We start from the raw sequence: 18,016 nt of genomic DNA, 5'->3' as shown, positions 1-18,016 counted from the left end.
TTTGGATGATTATGGCTTATAGCTCATGAAAATCAGAAATCCAGTATCTCAAATGATTAGAATATTTCCTAAGATCAATCAAAAAAAGGATTTACAATACAGAAATGTCCAACTTCTGAAAAGTATGTTCATTTATACACTCAATACTTGGTTGGTTCTCCTTTTCAGGCCTTTCAATTACATGAAACCTTCGACGGATAACATCGTAGGCGCCCAAATTAAAAAAGGCGCCCAAATTAAGGTCAAGCGGCCAAAATATGCTCCCAAAAGTAAAAAAACCAAACAAACAAACAACAAAAAAACCCCCCGAAATGTTGATTAAATAAACTTGGCTGCATAAAAGCCAATGTCTTGACTTTCTTCTTTAAAAACACCAAAATTAGCATGTATTTCTCGTAATTGACGTGAAATCCGCACCATTCCCATGTTGTTCCGAGTTCGTCGAACGAGCTGTAAGCCTTGCGCAGAGCATGAATTCTCCATCAACTGCGATCAGCACGCCATAATTTCGTGGAGGAGCGAGACTCGCATGCCAATGACCAGAGCGGGATTTCCACATTAGGTAAAGCTTCTTTCTTCTTTTATGGTGGTTGGCAAAAAGCTTTTCGGTGCATTACCGCCACCTTCTGGACTTGTTTCCTACCCTATTGTGCTAAATTCTCCTAATAATTTCTATATCATTTAAAAACCTAAAAATAGCCCGATATCCCACATTATCTGACCTCAACTGCAATATCTCTCTGATACCTAGTGTCATATGATTTAAATCAGGTAAAAGACTGAATAAAAGAGCTACTCAGGACACGACTGCGTATTTACAGTGGTGCTTGAAGGTTTGTGAACCCTTTAGAATTTTCTAAATTTCTGCATAAATATGACCTAAAACATCATCAGATTTTCACACAAGTCCTAAAAGTAGATAAAGAGAACCCAGTTAAACAAATGAGACAAAAATATTATACTTGGTCATTTATTTATTGAGGAAAATGATCCAATATTACACATCTGTAAGTGGCAAAAGTATGTGAACCTTTGCTTTCAGTATCTGGTGTGACCCCCTTGTGCAGCTATAACTACCAAATAAACGTTTGCGGTAACTGTTGATCAGTCCTGCACACCGGCTTGGAGGAATTTTAGCCCGTTCCTCCGTACAGAACAGCTTCAACTCTGGGATGTTGGTGGGTTTCCTCACATGAACTGCTGGCTTCAGGTCCTTCTGCAACATTTCGATTGGATTAAGGTCAGGACTTTGACTTGGCCATTCCAAAACATTAACTTTATTCTTCTTTAACCATTCTTTGGTAGAGCGACTTGTGTGCTTAGGGTCATTGTCTTGCTGCGTGAACCACCTTCTCTTGAGATTCAGTTCATGGACAGATGTCCTGACATTTTCCTTTAGAATTCACTGGTATAATTCAGAATTCATTGTTCCATCAATGATGGCAAGCCGTCCTGGCCCAGATGCAGCAAAACAGGCCCAAACCATGATACTACCACCAGCATGTTTCACAGATGGGATAAGGTTCTTATGCTGGAATGCAGTGTTTTCCTTTCTCCAAACATAATGCTTCTCATTTAAACCAAAAAGTTCTATTTTGGTCTCATCCGTCCACAAAACATTTTTCCAATGGCCTTCTGGCTTGTCCACGTGATCTTTAGCAAACTGCAGACGAGTAGCAATGTTCTTTTTGGAGAGTAGTGGCTTTTTCCTTGCAACCCTGCCATGCACACCACTGTTGTTCAGTGTTCTCCTGATGGTGGACTGTAGCGCTAATAAGGTGTGGGTGGAGCACAGAGGACGGCAGGACAACGCTTTGAGGCAGAGAAGGCTATTTATTTCCACAACTTTTCAGTCTAAGTAAGCCCATACACACACACACACACTCTGCATCTGGTCCCGGGTTGCGCTCCCTCTGCTCTCCCTCTGCCTCCTTAAATAGGGAGCGGTTACTGGGAAAACACACACAAAACACAGGTTAACTACCGTCAGGTGTAGCGATTCTGCCACTCACCTTCCCTGGCTCCGCCCTCCTGTCACAGACCGGCGCTTGACCACGCCCCCGCTGCCACATACCCCCACCGCCCGACTCAGGCCGGGCGCCCGTCCAGCCTGCAGCCGACTCCCCCCCCCCCCCCCTTGATGGGAGAGGAAGTCCGCCACGACCATCTGCGCCCCCGGCCTGTGGACCACCTTGAAGTTGAAGGGTTGGAGTGCCAGATACCAACGGGTGATCCGCGCGTTGGCATCCTTCATGCGGTGGAGCCACTGGAGGGGCGCGTGGTCCGAACAGAGGGTGAAAGGGCGCCCCAGCAGGTAGTAACGGAGGGCGAGGACCGCCCACTTGATCACCAGGCACTCTTTCTCAATTGTGCTGTAGCGCCCCTCACGCACTGACAGCTTCCGGCTGATGTAAAGGACCGGGCGATCCTCCCCCTCCACCTGCTGGGACAAAACGGCCCCCAGCCCTCTGTCCGACGCATCCGTCTATAACATAAAAGGGAGAGAGAAGTCAGGGGAGTGTAAAAGTGGCCCCCCACACAGTGCAGCCTTTACCTCAGAGAAAGCCCGCTGGCACTGCTCCGTCCACTGGACCGGATCTGGCGCCCCCTTTTTAGTGAGGTCAGTCAGCGGGCTGGTGACGTCCGAATAATTAGGTATAAACCTACGATAGTAGCCAGCCAGCCCCAGGAACTGTCTCACCCCCTTTTTGGTCTTGGGCCTCGGGCAGGCCGCAATCGCTGCTGTCTTATTAATTTGGGGACACACCTGCCCGTTGCCCAAGTGGAAGCCCAGATACCGTACTTCCACCTGCCCAATCGCATACTTCTTTGGGTTGGCAGTGAGTCCCGCCCGCCTCAGCGACCTAAGGACGGCCCTCAGGTGTTGCAGGTGTCGCTGCAAGTCATTACTATAAATGATAATATCATCTAAATAAGCGGCCGCATAGGTGTCGTGGGGCCGGAGGACCCTGTCCATCAGCCGCTGAAATGTAGCGGGCGCCCCAAACAGCCCAAACGGAAGTGTGATGAACTGGTGTAAGCTGAACGGTGTGGAAAAGGCCGTTTTCTCCCGGGTTAATGGAGTCAAGGGGATCTGCCAATATCCCTTCGTCAAATCCAGTGTCGAGTAAAAGCGAGCCGTGCCTAGTCGATCGAGCAGCTCATCAATATGAGGCATTGGGTACGCGTTGAATTTAGACACCGCGTTGACTTTTCTATAGTCCACACAGAACTGGACCGAGCCGTCGGCCTTGGGAACCAAGACCACCGGGCTGCTCCAGTCACTGTGGGACTCCTCGACGATGCCCATTTCGAGCATGGCCTTAAGTTCTTCCCAAACCACCTTTTTTTTGTGTTCGGGTAGCCGGTAAGGGCGGCTACGCACTACCACCCCCGGGGGCATCTCTATGTGGTGTTCTATGAGGTTAGTGCGACCGGGCAGGGGCGAGAACACATCCGAAAACTCGGCCTGCAACTGGGCGACCTCCATGAGTTGGGTCGGGGAGAGGTGGTCTCCGCAGGGGACCAGAGAGGTACGTGCTGCCAATGTCCCTTTTTGAACCTCCGGCCCCAGCTCCGCCTTCTCCGGAACTACCGACACCAACGCCACGGGGACCTCCTCGTTCCAGAGTTTTAGCAGATTGAGGTGGTAGATCTGTAGTGCCCCCTCCCTGTCCGTTCGCCTAACCTCATAGTCGACGTCCCCGACTCGCCGTGTGACTTCAAAGGGTCCTTGCCACTTGGCGATTAATTTGGAGCTCGATGTGGGCAACAGGACGAGTACCTTATCTCCCGGAGTGAACTCTCTAAGGCGCGTGCCCTTGTTGTACAGGTGGACTTGCCGTTCCTGGGCCTGCCGCAAATTCTCCTGAGTTAGGTGGGTGAGCATGTGGAGTTTTGCGCGCAGATCCATAATTTACTGAATCTCGTTTTTGCTCTGTGAAGGCCCCTCCTCCCAATTTTCCCGCAGTACATCTAAGATGCCGCGCGGCTTACGCCTGTATAATAATTCAAACGGGGAGAACCCCGTGGAGGCTTGGGGGACCTCTCGCACTGCAAATAACAAGGGTTCGAGCCACTTATCCCAGTTACATGCGTCCTCACTTACGAATTTTTTGATAATATTTTTGAGGGTGCGATTGAACCGTTCAACTAAACCGTCCGTCTGTGGGTGATAAACGCTGGTGTGGATCGGCTTAATACCCAGTAGCCCATACAGTTCGCTCAGTGTTCGTGACATAAACGAGGTGCCTTGGTCAGTCAGAATCTCTTTCGGGATTCCAATCCAGGAGATGACGTGGAAGAGGGCCTCTGCAATACTGCATGCTGAGATATTGCGAAGAGGCACCGCTTCCGGGTATCGCATTGCATAGTCCACCAGAACCAATATAAAGCGGTACCCTCGTGTTGACCGATCTAATGGCCCGACGAGATCCATCCCAATTCTTTCGAACGGGGTCTCGATTAATGGTAGGGGGCGCAAGGGCGCTTTTGGAATGGCCGCTGGGTTTACTAACTGGCATTCGCGGCACGCCGTACACCACTTACGGACGTCGCCGCGAATCCCCGGCCAATAGAATCGGGCCATTATCCGGGCTAGTGTCTTATCCTGCCCGAGGTGTCCAGCCATGGGATTAAAGTGAGCCGCCTGGAATACCAATTCCCGGCGGCTCTTTGGAATTAATAACTGGGTGACTCACTCTTTCGTCTGAGTGTCCTGCGTCACTCAGTATAATCTATCCTTCAAAATGGAAAAATAGGGGAAGGACGGGGTGACGTTCGACTGGAGCGTTTGACCATCGATTACTCTCACTTGGTCAAATGCGTGTCACAGAGTCTCGTCTCACGATTGTTCTAGTGGGAAATCCGCAAGGGATTCCCCAATAGAAAGAGGAGGAGCCGGCGGCTCCTTACTCTGTCGCGGAGATGACGTAGACGGCTCTGCGACCGCAGCTCCAGCCAAAGCGACACCGGGACCCTACCCTGTCAACCGGCAGGACCCACTCTTTACTAGGCATGCCATTAAACCCTGAAATCCCGGCCAATCAGTCCCCAAAATCAAAGAGTGGGTAAGGCGAGGATTAACCGCCGCCTTCACTATAGATTTTTCCCCTCTGAAATATATGTGGACCGACACCAACGGGTATCTGTGAACATCCCCGTGCACACACAACACCTTCACCCCCTGTGCTCCCCCCAATGCCTCGTCTTGCACCAGGCTTTGGCGGATCGAGGTCTGATTACAACCCGAATCCACCAATGCCTGATATGTAGCCCCTTGTACACTTACCGGTATGCGATATGCTCCGGCCCGATCGAGGGCAGCTTCTGGCGCGTCGGGGATCCGCACCACCGCCCCCACCTCCATAGCTGCACACTGTTGCTGCAGGTGGCCCAGTTCCCCGCAGCGCCAGCAAACCGGCCCGGGCCTTCCCTCTGCAGCTGTGTTCTGGGGCTCACTCACCTGAGGGGGGGGAGAGACAGACACAGAAGGGAGAAACGGGAGGGCACCATGGGCGCGGCGGGCCAGCTGGGGTGGAGCCGGCCCCCGCCTCCGTGGTGGGGGAATGGGGCGAGGACGGGACACAGAGGGGGGGGAGAAAGAGAGAGAGAAGAGGGGAGAAGAGACGGCGTCGTTGGCCGTCCTGCCACCGGAACAGCCACCAAATGATCCTCCGCCAGTCCTACGGCCTGATCCAGCGACACCAGGCGGTGGCACTGGACCCACTCCGCGGTTCCGGCTGGTAAGCGGGTGATGAATTGCTCCAGCACCACCTGATTGATGATTCCCTCGGCGTCGCGATCGTTGGCCCTCAGCCACCGCCAGCAGGCGTCCCGTAGCTGCTGGCCGAACGCGAATGGCCGGCTGACTTCCTCCATCCGCAGCGCACGGAAGCGCTGGCGCTATTGTTCGGCCGTGCGCCCCACGTGCTGGAGGACGGCCCAGCGAAGGTCGGCGTAGGCCAGCCGGCAGTCGGCGGGGAGCTGTAGTGCGGCCAGCTGCGCCTCTTCTGTGAGGAGGGGGAGGAGGCGCGCCGCGCGCTGCTCCATCGGCCACCCCGAGGCTTCGGCGACTTGCTTGAACAAGGTGATAAATGCCTCGGGGTCGTCCTGCGGGCCCATCTTGGTCATGGTGAGGGGAGACGGGCCCGCGGCCGGGGTGCTGGTGGACCCCGCCGACGCAAGGAGATGCCAGAACGCCTCTCGATCTTCCTGCTGGGCCAGCACCAGGGCTTCAAAGCGTCGCTCCTGCTCCTTTTGGAGCGTGACGAGTGCCTGGTGCTGGCTCTGCTGAGCCGTGGCGAGGGCGTGGACCAAGTCCGCGAACGGGGAGGATTCCATGGGGCTGCAAAGTTGGTGCTCCACCTTCTCCCAGGTTTCGGCACCACTGTAGCACTAATAAGGTGTGGGTGGAGCACAGAGGACGGCAGGAGAACGCTTTGAGGCAGAGAAGGCTATTTATTTCCACAACTTTTCAGTCTAAGTAAGTCCATACACACACACACACACACACACACACACACACACACTCTGCATCTGGTCCCAGGTTGCGCTCCCTCTGCTCTCCCTCTGCCTCCTTAAATAGGGAGCGGTTACTGGGAAAACACACACAAAACACAGGTTAACTACCGTCAGGTGTAGCGATTCTGCCACTCACCTTCCCTGGCTCCGCCCTCCTATCACAGACCGTCGCTTCACCACGCCCCCGCTGCCACATGGACTCATGAGCATTAACATTAGCCAATGTGAGAGAGGCCTTCAGTTGCTTAGAAGTTACCCTGGGGTCCTTTGTGACCTCACTGACTATTACACGCCTTGCTCTTGGAGTGATCTTTGTTGGTCAACCACTCCTGGGGAGGGTAACAATGGTCTTGAATTTCCTCCATTTGTACACAATCTGTCTGACTGTGGATTGGTGGAGTCCAAACTCTTTACAGATGGTTTTGTAACATTTTCCAGCCTGATGAGCATCAACAACGCTTTTTCTGAGGTCCTCAGAAATCTCCTTTGTTTGTGCCATGATACACTTCCACAAACATGTGTTGTGAAGATCAGACTTTGGTAGATCCCTGTTCTTTAAATAAAACAGGGTGCCCACTCACACCTGATTGTCATCCCATTGAGTGAAAACACCTGACTCTAATTTCACCTTCAAATTAACTGCTAATCCTAGAGGTTCACATACTTTTGCCACTCACAGATATGTAATATTGGATCATTTTCCTCAATAAATAAATGACCAAGTATAATATTTTTGTCTCATTTGTTTAACTGGGTTCTCTTTATCTACTTTTACGACTTGTGTGAAAATCTGATGATGTTTTAGGTCATGTTTATGCAGAAATATAGAAAATTCTATAGGGTTCACAAACTTTCAAGCACCACTGTAAGATACAGCTTGCATCTTAAATACACACAGTTGTGTAAGTGTGGGTGGAATCAGTGACTTGGAGCTTGGTCCTCTTGTTGATGATAGTCTTAGACACTGGCCTTTCATTTAAACTAAGATCTTTTACCGGACTACATACTGTGAATTGCACTGCCAATTCTTGTGATGTGACTAAAAAACCTTTTGTGTCACAGGTCTGCAACAGGTATGTCTCTTCGATGGCAACAGTGCATAACTTGCTTTTTCATTCACAGGCTCCTTTCCTCCAAGCTCTCCTCAGGCCCCAACACATCTTTTAAATACTAACTAACCGTATTCTAATTATTTTTGTCATGTACATGTACATCAAGAGGGATTCATGCTGTAGACATTTTGCAATAAAGGTAAAAATAACATTCATAGATTTCTTTATTTATTCAGAACTTTGTAGCTAAAAAAAGCAGCAGCAGGTTTAAACACAGAGCGCTGGGAAAACAGCACTTTGTGCGTGCAAAAAAGACCAAATTACCCTGCATCACAATAGAAAAAGCCTAAATTCAGAAATACAGGGTGTAGCCCAAATTATGTAATTGAAAGGCCTGCTTTTCCGTGAATTGCTGCATCAATGCGGTGTGGCATGGAGGGGATCAGCCTGTGGCACTGCTGAGGTGTTATTGAAGCCCATGTTGCTTTGATCGTGGCTTTCAGCTCATCTGTATTTTTGGGTTGGGTGTTTCTCATCTTCCTCTTGACAATACCACAGAGATTCTCTATAGGGTTCAGGTCAGGCGAGTTGGCTGGCCAATCAAGCACAGTAATATTATGGTCAGCAAACCATTTGGTTGTAGTTTTGATACTGTGGGCAGGTGCTTAGTCTTGCTGGAAAAGGAAATCGGCATCTCCATAAAGCTTGTCAGCAGATGGAAGCATAAAGTGTTCTAAAATCTCCTGGTAGACGCTGTGTTGACTTTGGACTTGATAAAATACAGTAGACCAGCACCAACAGATGACATGGCACCCCAAATCATCACAGACTGTGGAAACTTCACACTGGACTTCAAACCCCTTGGATTCTGTGCCACTCCACTCTTCCTTCAGACTCAAGGACCTTGATTTCCAAATGAAATGCAACATTTTCTGAAAAGAGGACATTGGACCGGGGCGGCACAGTGGTGTAGTGGTTAGCGCTGTCGCCTCACAGCAAGAAGGTCCTGGGTTCGAGCCCCGGGGCCGGCGAGGGCCTTTCTATGTGGAGTTTGCATGTTCTCCCCGTGTCCGCGTGGGTTTCCTCCGGGTGCTCCGGTTTCCCCCACAGTCCAAAGACATGCAGGTTAGGTTAACTGGTGACTCTAAATTGACCGTAGGTGTGAATGGTTGTCTGTGTCTATGTGTCAGCCCTGTGATGACCTGGCGACTTGTCCAGGGTGTACCCCGCCTTTCGCCCGTAGTCAGCTGGGATAGGCTCCAGCTTGCCTGCGACCCTGTAGAAGGATAAAGCGGCTAGAGATAATGAGATGAGATGAGATGAGGACATTGGACCACTGAGCAACAGTTCATTCTCTCCTTAGCCCAGGTAAGACACTTCTGATGTCTCTGGTTCAGGAATGGCTTAAATTAGGAATGTGACAGTTGTAGCCCCTTTCCTGAAGATGTCTGTGCATGGTGGCTCTTGATGCACTGACACCAGCCTCAGTCCACTCCTCGTGACACTCTCCCATGATCTTGAATCAACTTTTCTTGACAATCCTCTTAAGGCTGCGCTCATCACTGTTGCTTGTGCACCTTTTCCAGCCGGCCTTTTCAGCAATGGCCTTCTGTGGCTTACCCTCCTTGTGGAGGGTGTCGATGATTGTCTTCTGGACAACTGTCAAGTCAGCAGTCTTCCCCATGATTGTGGTTGCATGTACTGAACTAGACTGAGAGATACACAGTATTTATACTGTTTTGCTCAAACTCAAAATGACATACTTGAATATTTTGAGATTTTCTTCTTGCACTGTAGGCCATTATTATCAAAATTAAAAAGAAAAATGCTTGAAACATTTTAGTTTATGTGTTATGAGAATGCATTAAATTTTTACTTTGTTAAATAACTGATGGGAAATTTTGAACTTTTTCATGATATTCTAATTAATTGAGATGCACTAATACAACCCCGATTCCAAAAAAGTTGGGACAAAGTACAAATTGTAAATAAAAACGGAATGCAATGATGTGGAAGTTTCAAAATTCCATATTTTATTCAGAATAGAACATAGATGACATATCAAATGTTTAAACTGAGAAAATGTATCATTTAAAGAGAAAAATTAGGTGATTTTAAATTTCATGACAACAACACATCTCAAAAAAGTTGGGACAAGGCCATGTTTACCACTGTGAGACATCCCCTTTTCTCTTTACAACAGTCTGTAAACGTCTGGGGACTGAGGAGACAAGTTGCTCAAGTTTAGGGATAGGAATGTTAACCCATTCTTGTCTAATGTAGGATTCTAGTTGCTCAACTGTCTTAGGTCTTTTTTGTCGTATCTTCCGTTTTATGATGCGCCAAATGTTTTCTATGGGTGAAAGATCTGGACTGCAGGCTGGCCAGTTCAGTACCCGGACCCTTCTTCTACGCAGCCATGATGCTGTAATTGATGCAGTATGTGGTTTGGCATTGTCATGTTGGAAAATGCAAGGTCTTCCCTGAAAGAGATGTCGTCTGGATGGGAGCATATGTTGCTCTAGAACCTGGATATACCGTTCAGCATTGATGGTGTCTTTCCAGATGTGTAAGCTGCCCATGCCACACGCACTAATGCAACCCCATACCATCAGAGATGCAGGCTTCTGAACTAAGCGCTGATAACAACTTGGGTCGTCCTTCTCCTCTTTAGTCCGAATGACACGGCGTCCCTGATTTCCATAAAGAACTTCATATTTTGATTCGTCTGACCACATAACAGTTTTCCACTTTGCCACAGTCCATTTTAAATGAGCCTTGGCCCAGAGAAGACGTCTGCGCTTCTGGATCATGTTTAGATACGGCTTCTTCTTTGAACTATCGAGTTTTAGCTGGCAACGGCGGATGGCACGGTGAATTGTGTTCACAGATAATGTTCTCTGGAAATATTCCTGAGCCCATTTTGTGATTTCCAATACAGAAGCATGCCTGTATGTGATGCAGTGCCATCTAAGGGCCCGAAGATCACGGGCACCCAGTATGGTTTTCCGGCCTTCACCCTTACGCACAGAGATTCTTCCAGATTTTCTGAATCTTTTGATGATATTATGCACTATAGATGATGATATGTTCAAACTCTTTGCAATTTTACACTGTCGAACTCCTTTCTGATATTGCTCCACTATTTGTTGGTGCAGAATTAGGGGGATTGGTGATCCTCTTCCCATCTTTACTTCTGAGAGCCGCTGCCACTCCAAGATGCTCTTTTTATACCCAGTCATATTAATGACCTATTGCCAATTGACCTAATGAGTTGCAATTTGGTCCTCCAGCTGTTCCTTTTTTGTACCTTTAACTTTTCCAGCCTCTTATTGCCCCTGTCCCAACTTTTTTGAGATGTGTTGCTGTCATGAAATTTCAAATGAGCCAATATTTGGCATGAAATTTCAAAATGTCTCACTTTCAACATTTGATATGTTGTCTATGTTCTATTGTGAATACAATATCAGTTTTTGAGATTTCTAAATTATTGCATTCTGTTTTTATTTAAAATTTGTACTTTGTCCCAACTTTTTTGGAATTGGGGTTGTATATTCAGATATGCATTTTAATGTTTCACATCTTATTTCACATTCTATCCCATTTTCCTGAAGTGCTGGAGTCTGGACTGTCTACATTCAGCATGTCACAGATTTCACCATCCAGATCTAAATGCACTGTACTGTATTTAGATACACTGTATTTAGATCTGTCAGTTGTGTGTGTGTTTGTGTTTATAGGTCATACATGGTCACCAGGGCTCTGTAAAGTGTCTCTTCTTTGACCAGTTTCACATCTTGTCCGGAGGATCAGACAATTTGGTAATGGTATGGAGCACCGACCATGAATTCAAAAAGTGTCTTATCACTTTCCAACATCCACAGTGAGTCCTGTCTGATTAACGCCAGGTTTTATAGGTTTTCAACAAGTATATCAAATAATAATATCAGCTGATTGACTCATATTGTATGTGTAAGGAATAAAACACTTGGGATCATGCTGATATTGGAAAATAATCAAAGATGGGATGTGATGAGGGGTGGCACGGTGGTGTAGTGGTTAGCACTGTCGCCTCACAGCACCGTACAGTGACCGTAGGTGTGAATGGTTGTCTGTGTCTATGTGTTAGCCCTGCGATGACCTGGTGACTTGTCCAGGGTGTAGCCCGCCTCTCACCCATAGTCAGCTGGGATAGGCTCCATCTTGCCTGCGACCCTGTAGGACAGGATAAGCGGCTACAGATAATGGATGGATGTGATAAGGTTCATCATTCAGGGTCAAAGATAACTTAAATTTGGTGGGTGGCGGTAGTGAGTCCGGAGGTGACTGATGAGGCCAGTCCGAGCTTTGGAGGTATGCCCACATGTTGGGCACAGGTGGGTAGATGCTGTAGTCTGGATGGTGATAGTTCGAGCCTTCCACGCAGCTTGTTTCTGCTGGGCCCCAGCGATGTGTTTCATCTCTGCTGCATGTATGCCACTGGTGAGCTTTGCTCACCATGCTGGACAATCCTGAGCAAGCGACTCCCAGGAGTCGAGATTGATTTCTAGGGTTTTGAGGGACACTTTGTGATTGTCCTTGAAGTGTTCTTCTGCCCCCCAGATGAGTGCTTGCCTTGGCACAGCTCTCCATATAACAACTGTTTGGGCAGTTGACTGTCGGTCCATCTGGCTTGGGCTTTCTGCAGAAGAGTGTTAATGCTGGGAATCCCAGCCCCCAGTAGAGTGTGCACATTCCATGTGCCAAAGTTGAATACCTTCACTATCTTTTTGCTGTATTTCGATGGCTGAGTGGGATCCCCACCAGCTGCGGTGTGCTGGCCAGGGTGAGGTGAAGCAGGCTATGTTTGGGACACCTTTTCTAGCCCCTTCCTCCATGGAGGTGAGCAGAGCAAATCCTAAACAGGGCTGCTCAAACACCCAGGGGGCTGCCAAACCCCTACCTTCATTCCAGCAGAGAGTGACCCTATGCCCTGGGCTGCCTGTATGCAGGTTCGTGATTCTAGCTTCCAGTGTTTCCACAACTGCTGCTTTGCCACTTCCCCATCGCCACAGGACTTGAATTTGAATTTGAAGTCACGACCAAAAGAATGAGATCGCGGATACAAGCGGTAGAAATGAGTTTTCTCTGCAGGGTGGCTGGGCTCTCCCTTAGAGATAGGGTGAGAAGCTCAGTCATTCGGAAGAGGCTCAAAGTAGAACCGCTGCTCCTACACATCGAAAGGAATCAGTTGAGGTGGTTCGGGCACCTTGTTAGGATGCCCCCTGGACGTCTCCCAAGAGAGGTTCTCTGGGTATGCCCCACTGGGAGGACGCCCCAGGGCAGCCCCAGAACATGCTGAAGAGATTACATCTCTCAGCTGGCCTGGGAACACCTCGGTATTCCCCTGGAAGAGCTGATGGAGGTGGCTGGGGAGAGGGAGGTCTGGGCAGCTCTGCTTAGGCTGCTACCCCTGTGACCTGGACCCGGATAAGCGGTAGAAAATGGATGGATGGATCATGACTTGCGCATGACTTAGATTAGAGTAAGGGAGAGTTGCGCAGTCATCAGTCTTACTTTCTCATCCCAACCTAACTGGGTCCAGAGGCAAGACAGAATAAAGATGGCTGGAGCTAGGTTGGGAAGCAGTAGATGGCCAACAGTGTTCTAGGTGTTGCACTGTGCCCTGATCGCGTTCCACAAATGCTTTGCTGGGTCCGCCGTCCTGCCTGTTGAACCACCAGATGGTGGTCTCCTCCGCACAGTCTGCCGAGTCCAGTCAAAGATGGGATATGCATATGGCCCATTGGGTTACTGTTCCCACACAAACGTTGATTATTTCCCTATAACAGCATATCCCCAGTTGCTTTATACTAACACTACCAATATTTTATTAATTAAATAGCAACACATCATACTTTTTATCAATTTATAGTTATGTTTAATGTTGTATAACATCCACAAAACCAATTTGTTTCTATTATCACCTATTTAATCACAAACACCGACAGTCTTTTCCTCTCCAGCCTTTTTTTTCTTTGTCAATAAGGTGAATAAGATAATGCAACTTGTCATGTCACTAAGAAACTGTAAATCCTAAACGCCACCAGTTTAAAGACTCTCCCATTTTGGAAAGTTTTAATTTCCAGCTCTACCTCTGACACAGTGCTGCCACTGGAGATAAAATGTTAGATGTCTCCTTACAGAAAACTTCAAACACACATGATTGTTAATTTGTTGATGTTGAGCATCTGCCATACAAGTTCCCATGTAAGATCTGCTCTGCAGGCAGATCTGTTGTCAGAACTTCTGTTCAAGAAAATGAATCAACACCTTCTGACCAGTCAGAATTGAGAATTTAAAACCGCTGTGGAATAGTTGCTTATACAATATTATGTGTTGTGTTGCTGTAGGGAAGTGCTAACGCTGGCTTCCCTCTTCCTTCGAGTCATCACCGGCTGTATGGACGGAAGGATCCGGATCTTTAACTTGTTCAGTGGGGATTGTCTCAGAGTCATCAGACTTGACACTGATGAAAGCCCTATACGTTCTTTACACGCACATCATAATACGTGAGTTTGCCCAGAAATCTCACACACACACACATACTGAGCATAAACATATAAATATACACATAAAACCATCATTGGGACATTTTGTCATATTCTCTGCCATATACAGTATATGATGATCTCTCTCTCTCTCTCTCTCTCTCTCTCTCTCAGTATCGTGGTGAACAGCAACCGTCATGTTTTGCTTCTGCAGTTTGCAGAGCAGCAGTGGGACTACAGTGCACAGATGGAGCAGAAATACGTCACTCATGCCACACCTCCTGATCCTCAGTACCCGGATTTACCAAGCTCATCTACATCAAAGAAGAATAAGAGGAGACCCAGAACACCGTCTCTCTCCCAACAGATGAGGAGCCTCTCAGCTCCCAGCATGCAACACTCCTATGGTCTGTACTGTCCCTGTCCATCAATTACAACAGGTTCTTGGATTGTTCTATGCTAAACCAAATCTGTCATATGTGATGAATATTCAAGAGACACCACCTTTTACAGTAAATGCACCACTTCTATTTATTTGGTACATAGAGAAGATGTTGACTAATTGTCTTTAGAATAAATACACAGGTGATTATAGAAAATCACGCGCATTGATTGGTCAATCATCTTGAGTGACTCAGCAAAATGGTGGCCAATCGCTTCGTCACCGAAAGTGAGGAAGAATTACAGATTATGAAAGAAAATGCTGTTCCTAAAAGCACTAAAGATGCTACAAAATTTGGTCTAAAACTATTCAAAGGTAAGGTGGAGTTGTGATTTATTTTATTGATTTCAAAACAATAACCTATGGTCATGACCTATGGTCATGAGCTTTGGGTAATGACCGAAAGGACAAGATCGCGGATACAAGCGGCCGAAATGAGTTTCCTTCGCAGGGTGGCTGGGCGCTCCCTTAGAGATAGGGTGAGAAGCACAGTCACTCGGGAGGAGCTCGGAGTAGAGCCGCTGCTGCTCCACATCAAGAGGAATCAGCTGAGGTGGCTCGGGCATCTTTATCGGATGCCTCCTGGACGCCTCCCTCGGGAGGTGTTCCAGGCATGTCCCCCCGGGAGGAGGCCCCGGGGAAGACCCAGGACACGCTGGAGGGACTATGTCTCTCGGCTGGCCTGGGAACGCCTCGGTGTTCTTCCCGAGGAGCTGGCCGAGGTGTCTGGGGAGAGGGAAGTTTGGGCTTCCCTGCTTAGACTGCTGCCTCTGCGACCCGGTCCCGGATAAAGCGGAAGAAGACGAGACGAGACGAGACGAGACGATTTCAAAACAAAGTATTTTATGTGACTCGGCATAGATAAGTGACACAAGTCTGCACTGCACCCTTATTACATCTGCATGCCTTTTTGGAAATGGGAAATAAATAATATTTTAATATCTTTTTAAATAATCACCTGTGTATTTACACTAAAACAATGATCCACCTCAGGCTCAGTGAATATCAGTGAATAATAACCTCAACTTAATTTCGATTATTATTCACCGATATTCACTTCACCTTCGGCAAATAGTTGTTAATTATTCTATCCACATTCACTGGATATGAGTAGTCTCACACTCTGATTGGCTGCTCTACTACTAGAATATCAGCTCATATACCCTGAGTAGAGAAAAACAAAATGGTGGACGTGTTGCTGAACCAACTGAGGACAGCATAAAAACTCTACTTGAAAACAAAACCCCAAAAAATACAAAAAAAAGCAACAAAATATGGAACGAAAGTATTTGATGGTAAGAACTCATCTTTTTTTATTTTTCAAGAATTACATATTATTATCGCATTTTTCACAAATAGCTCCTGTCATTTCACCTGTTTGTTTACATTCTAAGCGGAAATGATTTTGTCGGACGTTTTGTACAAAGCTTTTATTTATTGAATTTGCAAAAAAATAAAAATGCTCTGTTTATCAAAATCCAGTGAACGTCGCTAGAATAAAACAGTTATTCCACTCAATCTCATCATACATGGCTTATAGACAACTTGGTGTTACACGCCTCTTCAGCTATCAGCTCATGTACGACTTGATTTTGTGGAATAACTGTTAAATAACAATAGCTCAGAGAGCAGTACCAGCTGTAAGACACTACTGATCATTTACATAGACCTTGTTATAAATCACTGCTAATACCTTTTGACTAATGAGATTTGAGAACTCAACAGAACTTTGCAATTGAGATCATGATCACTGATTTACAATTATAAAACTGAGTCAGTGAGACATCAAAAAGAACATCAAAACCCATATGTTGCACAATACTTCACAGAAAAGCAATACGCGGCCCAGAAGTGTGTGATGACCCCCAGTGAGAGGGCTGTGCAAGAGCGTGTGAAGAAGAGAGGCCCCCATCACCCCACCACAACCACCCGGGTTCTCCTAAAGGTCCGTCCTAGCAGTCAGCCTGAGTGCAAAGACCTGGCCACCTCCAACATGGAGCTGAACGCTGCAGTACGAGACGCCTGGGGTCCTCCTCTAACCAGATCCTCATCTCCTCCTCTAGCTCCGAAAGCTTCGAAACGGCCACATTCAGCCCCTAAACATCCCTCATTTAAAGCCATGCTGAAAATACACACACCTCTGAAACACCACACTCAAGACCTCGACCTCCAGCATTCCCTGCATCCCAGCAGCCCATCTTCATCATTAATCCAGACTTTTCCTGAACCCAAGCAACTCCAGACAGTTTGTGGAGTGTGCCAAGTCAGCACCTGTACCACCACCCATGCCCAGGAAGATATCCAGAGTTGTGGAAGTCCCTTCATGTGGAGTAAATTGAAGCATGCAGTCCACCATTTTGATTTTGATATTCCAGGAATATCCAAGCAATCCCAGGATCTACTGGATCCATTCCGAGAGAGCGGAGGCTTTCAGCTCAGGACAGACACACAGCTCGAGGAATACAAGCAGGCGCAGATGCAGGCTAACACTTCTACACACTCAGTGGAAGAGAAGAAGAAGCAGGGCAGGACATCCTGGAAACAGAAAGCTAAAGTTGTTCCCAGTAAAGCTCTGGAGTTGGGTGAGGAAACATTCACCTGATAGAAGCAACACCAAGGTATTTGTATAATAGAATATATTGGTGATTGGGGAAGCCATGGCTTAATGGTTAGAGAAGAAGATTTGGGACCAAAAGGTCGCTGGTTTGATTCCCTGGACCAGCAGGAATGGCTGAAGTGCCCTTGAGCAAGGCACCTAACCCCCAACTGCTCCCCAGGCTGCTCTGGATACAGTATGATGTACATCGCTCTGGATAAGAGTGCCTGCTAAATGCCTCTAATGTAATGTAATGATTCCAAATTCAATATATTGTAAATACACCTGATTCTGCTCACCTGCAAATGAGTCAAGCTGTTCATTAATCTATATATACTGCTTTAAGTCACTTTCACTAACAAATTCACTACATGAGTCTTACACAATTCAATGCAACTGAGTGAAGGGGCAAGATGGAGGCTGGTGTTTGTCATGGTCTGGCAGGTGCTGTGGTCTCACCCTCCCTAATGTCTTTTGAATGGAAACACCATTCTTATTCACCAAGATTAAGTTAAAAGTTGTTATTTTGGCTGATCTATTTGGTCAATATCACATGTCAAGAGCTATCATACATTTTTATTTTGATTCTACTGACTGTTATTGGGTGGCACTGTGGTATGGTTAGCACTGTTGCCTCACAGCAAGAAGGTCCTGAGTTCAAGCCCAGCAGCCGACGAGGGCCTTTCTGTGTGGAGTTTGCATGTTCTCCCCGTGTCCGCGTGGGTTTCCTCCGGGTGCTCCGGTTTCCCCCACAGTCCAAAGACATGCAGGTTAGGTTAACTGGTGACTCTAAATTGAGCGTAGGTGTGAATGTGATTGTGAATGGTTGTTTGTCTCTGTGTCAGCCCTGCAATGACTTGGTGACTTGTTCAGG

At 47.4% G+C, this 18,016-nt stretch overlaps 1 protein-coding gene across 1 annotated transcript in view; it reads left to right on the top strand.

The window, feature by feature from the left end:
• Positions 1–17,099, top strand: part of fbxw10 (F-box and WD repeat domain containing 10) — a gene marked incomplete at its 5' end in the record, with an annotated part of 50,347 nt that extends 33,248 nt beyond the window's left edge. Inside the window, 5 exon segments of the mRNA XM_060938885.1 lie at positions 11,315–11,457; positions 13,967–14,125; positions 14,279–14,511; positions 16,376–17,068; positions 17,071–17,099. Coding sequence (XP_060794868.1) covers positions 11,315–11,457; positions 13,967–14,125; positions 14,279–14,511; positions 16,376–17,068; positions 17,071–17,099 — 1,257 coding nt within the window.
• Between the last annotated feature and the right edge of the window lie 917 nt (positions 17,100–18,016).

Source organism: Neoarius graeffei, chromosome 14 (assembly GCF_027579695.1).
Source record: "Neoarius graeffei isolate fNeoGra1 chromosome 14, fNeoGra1.pri, whole genome shotgun sequence".
Taxonomy (NCBI): domain Eukaryota; kingdom Metazoa; phylum Chordata; class Actinopteri; order Siluriformes; family Ariidae; genus Neoarius; species Neoarius graeffei.
The sequence above is the reverse complement of the archived record's forward strand: the minus strand, read 5'-3'. Positions and strand labels throughout refer to the sequence as shown.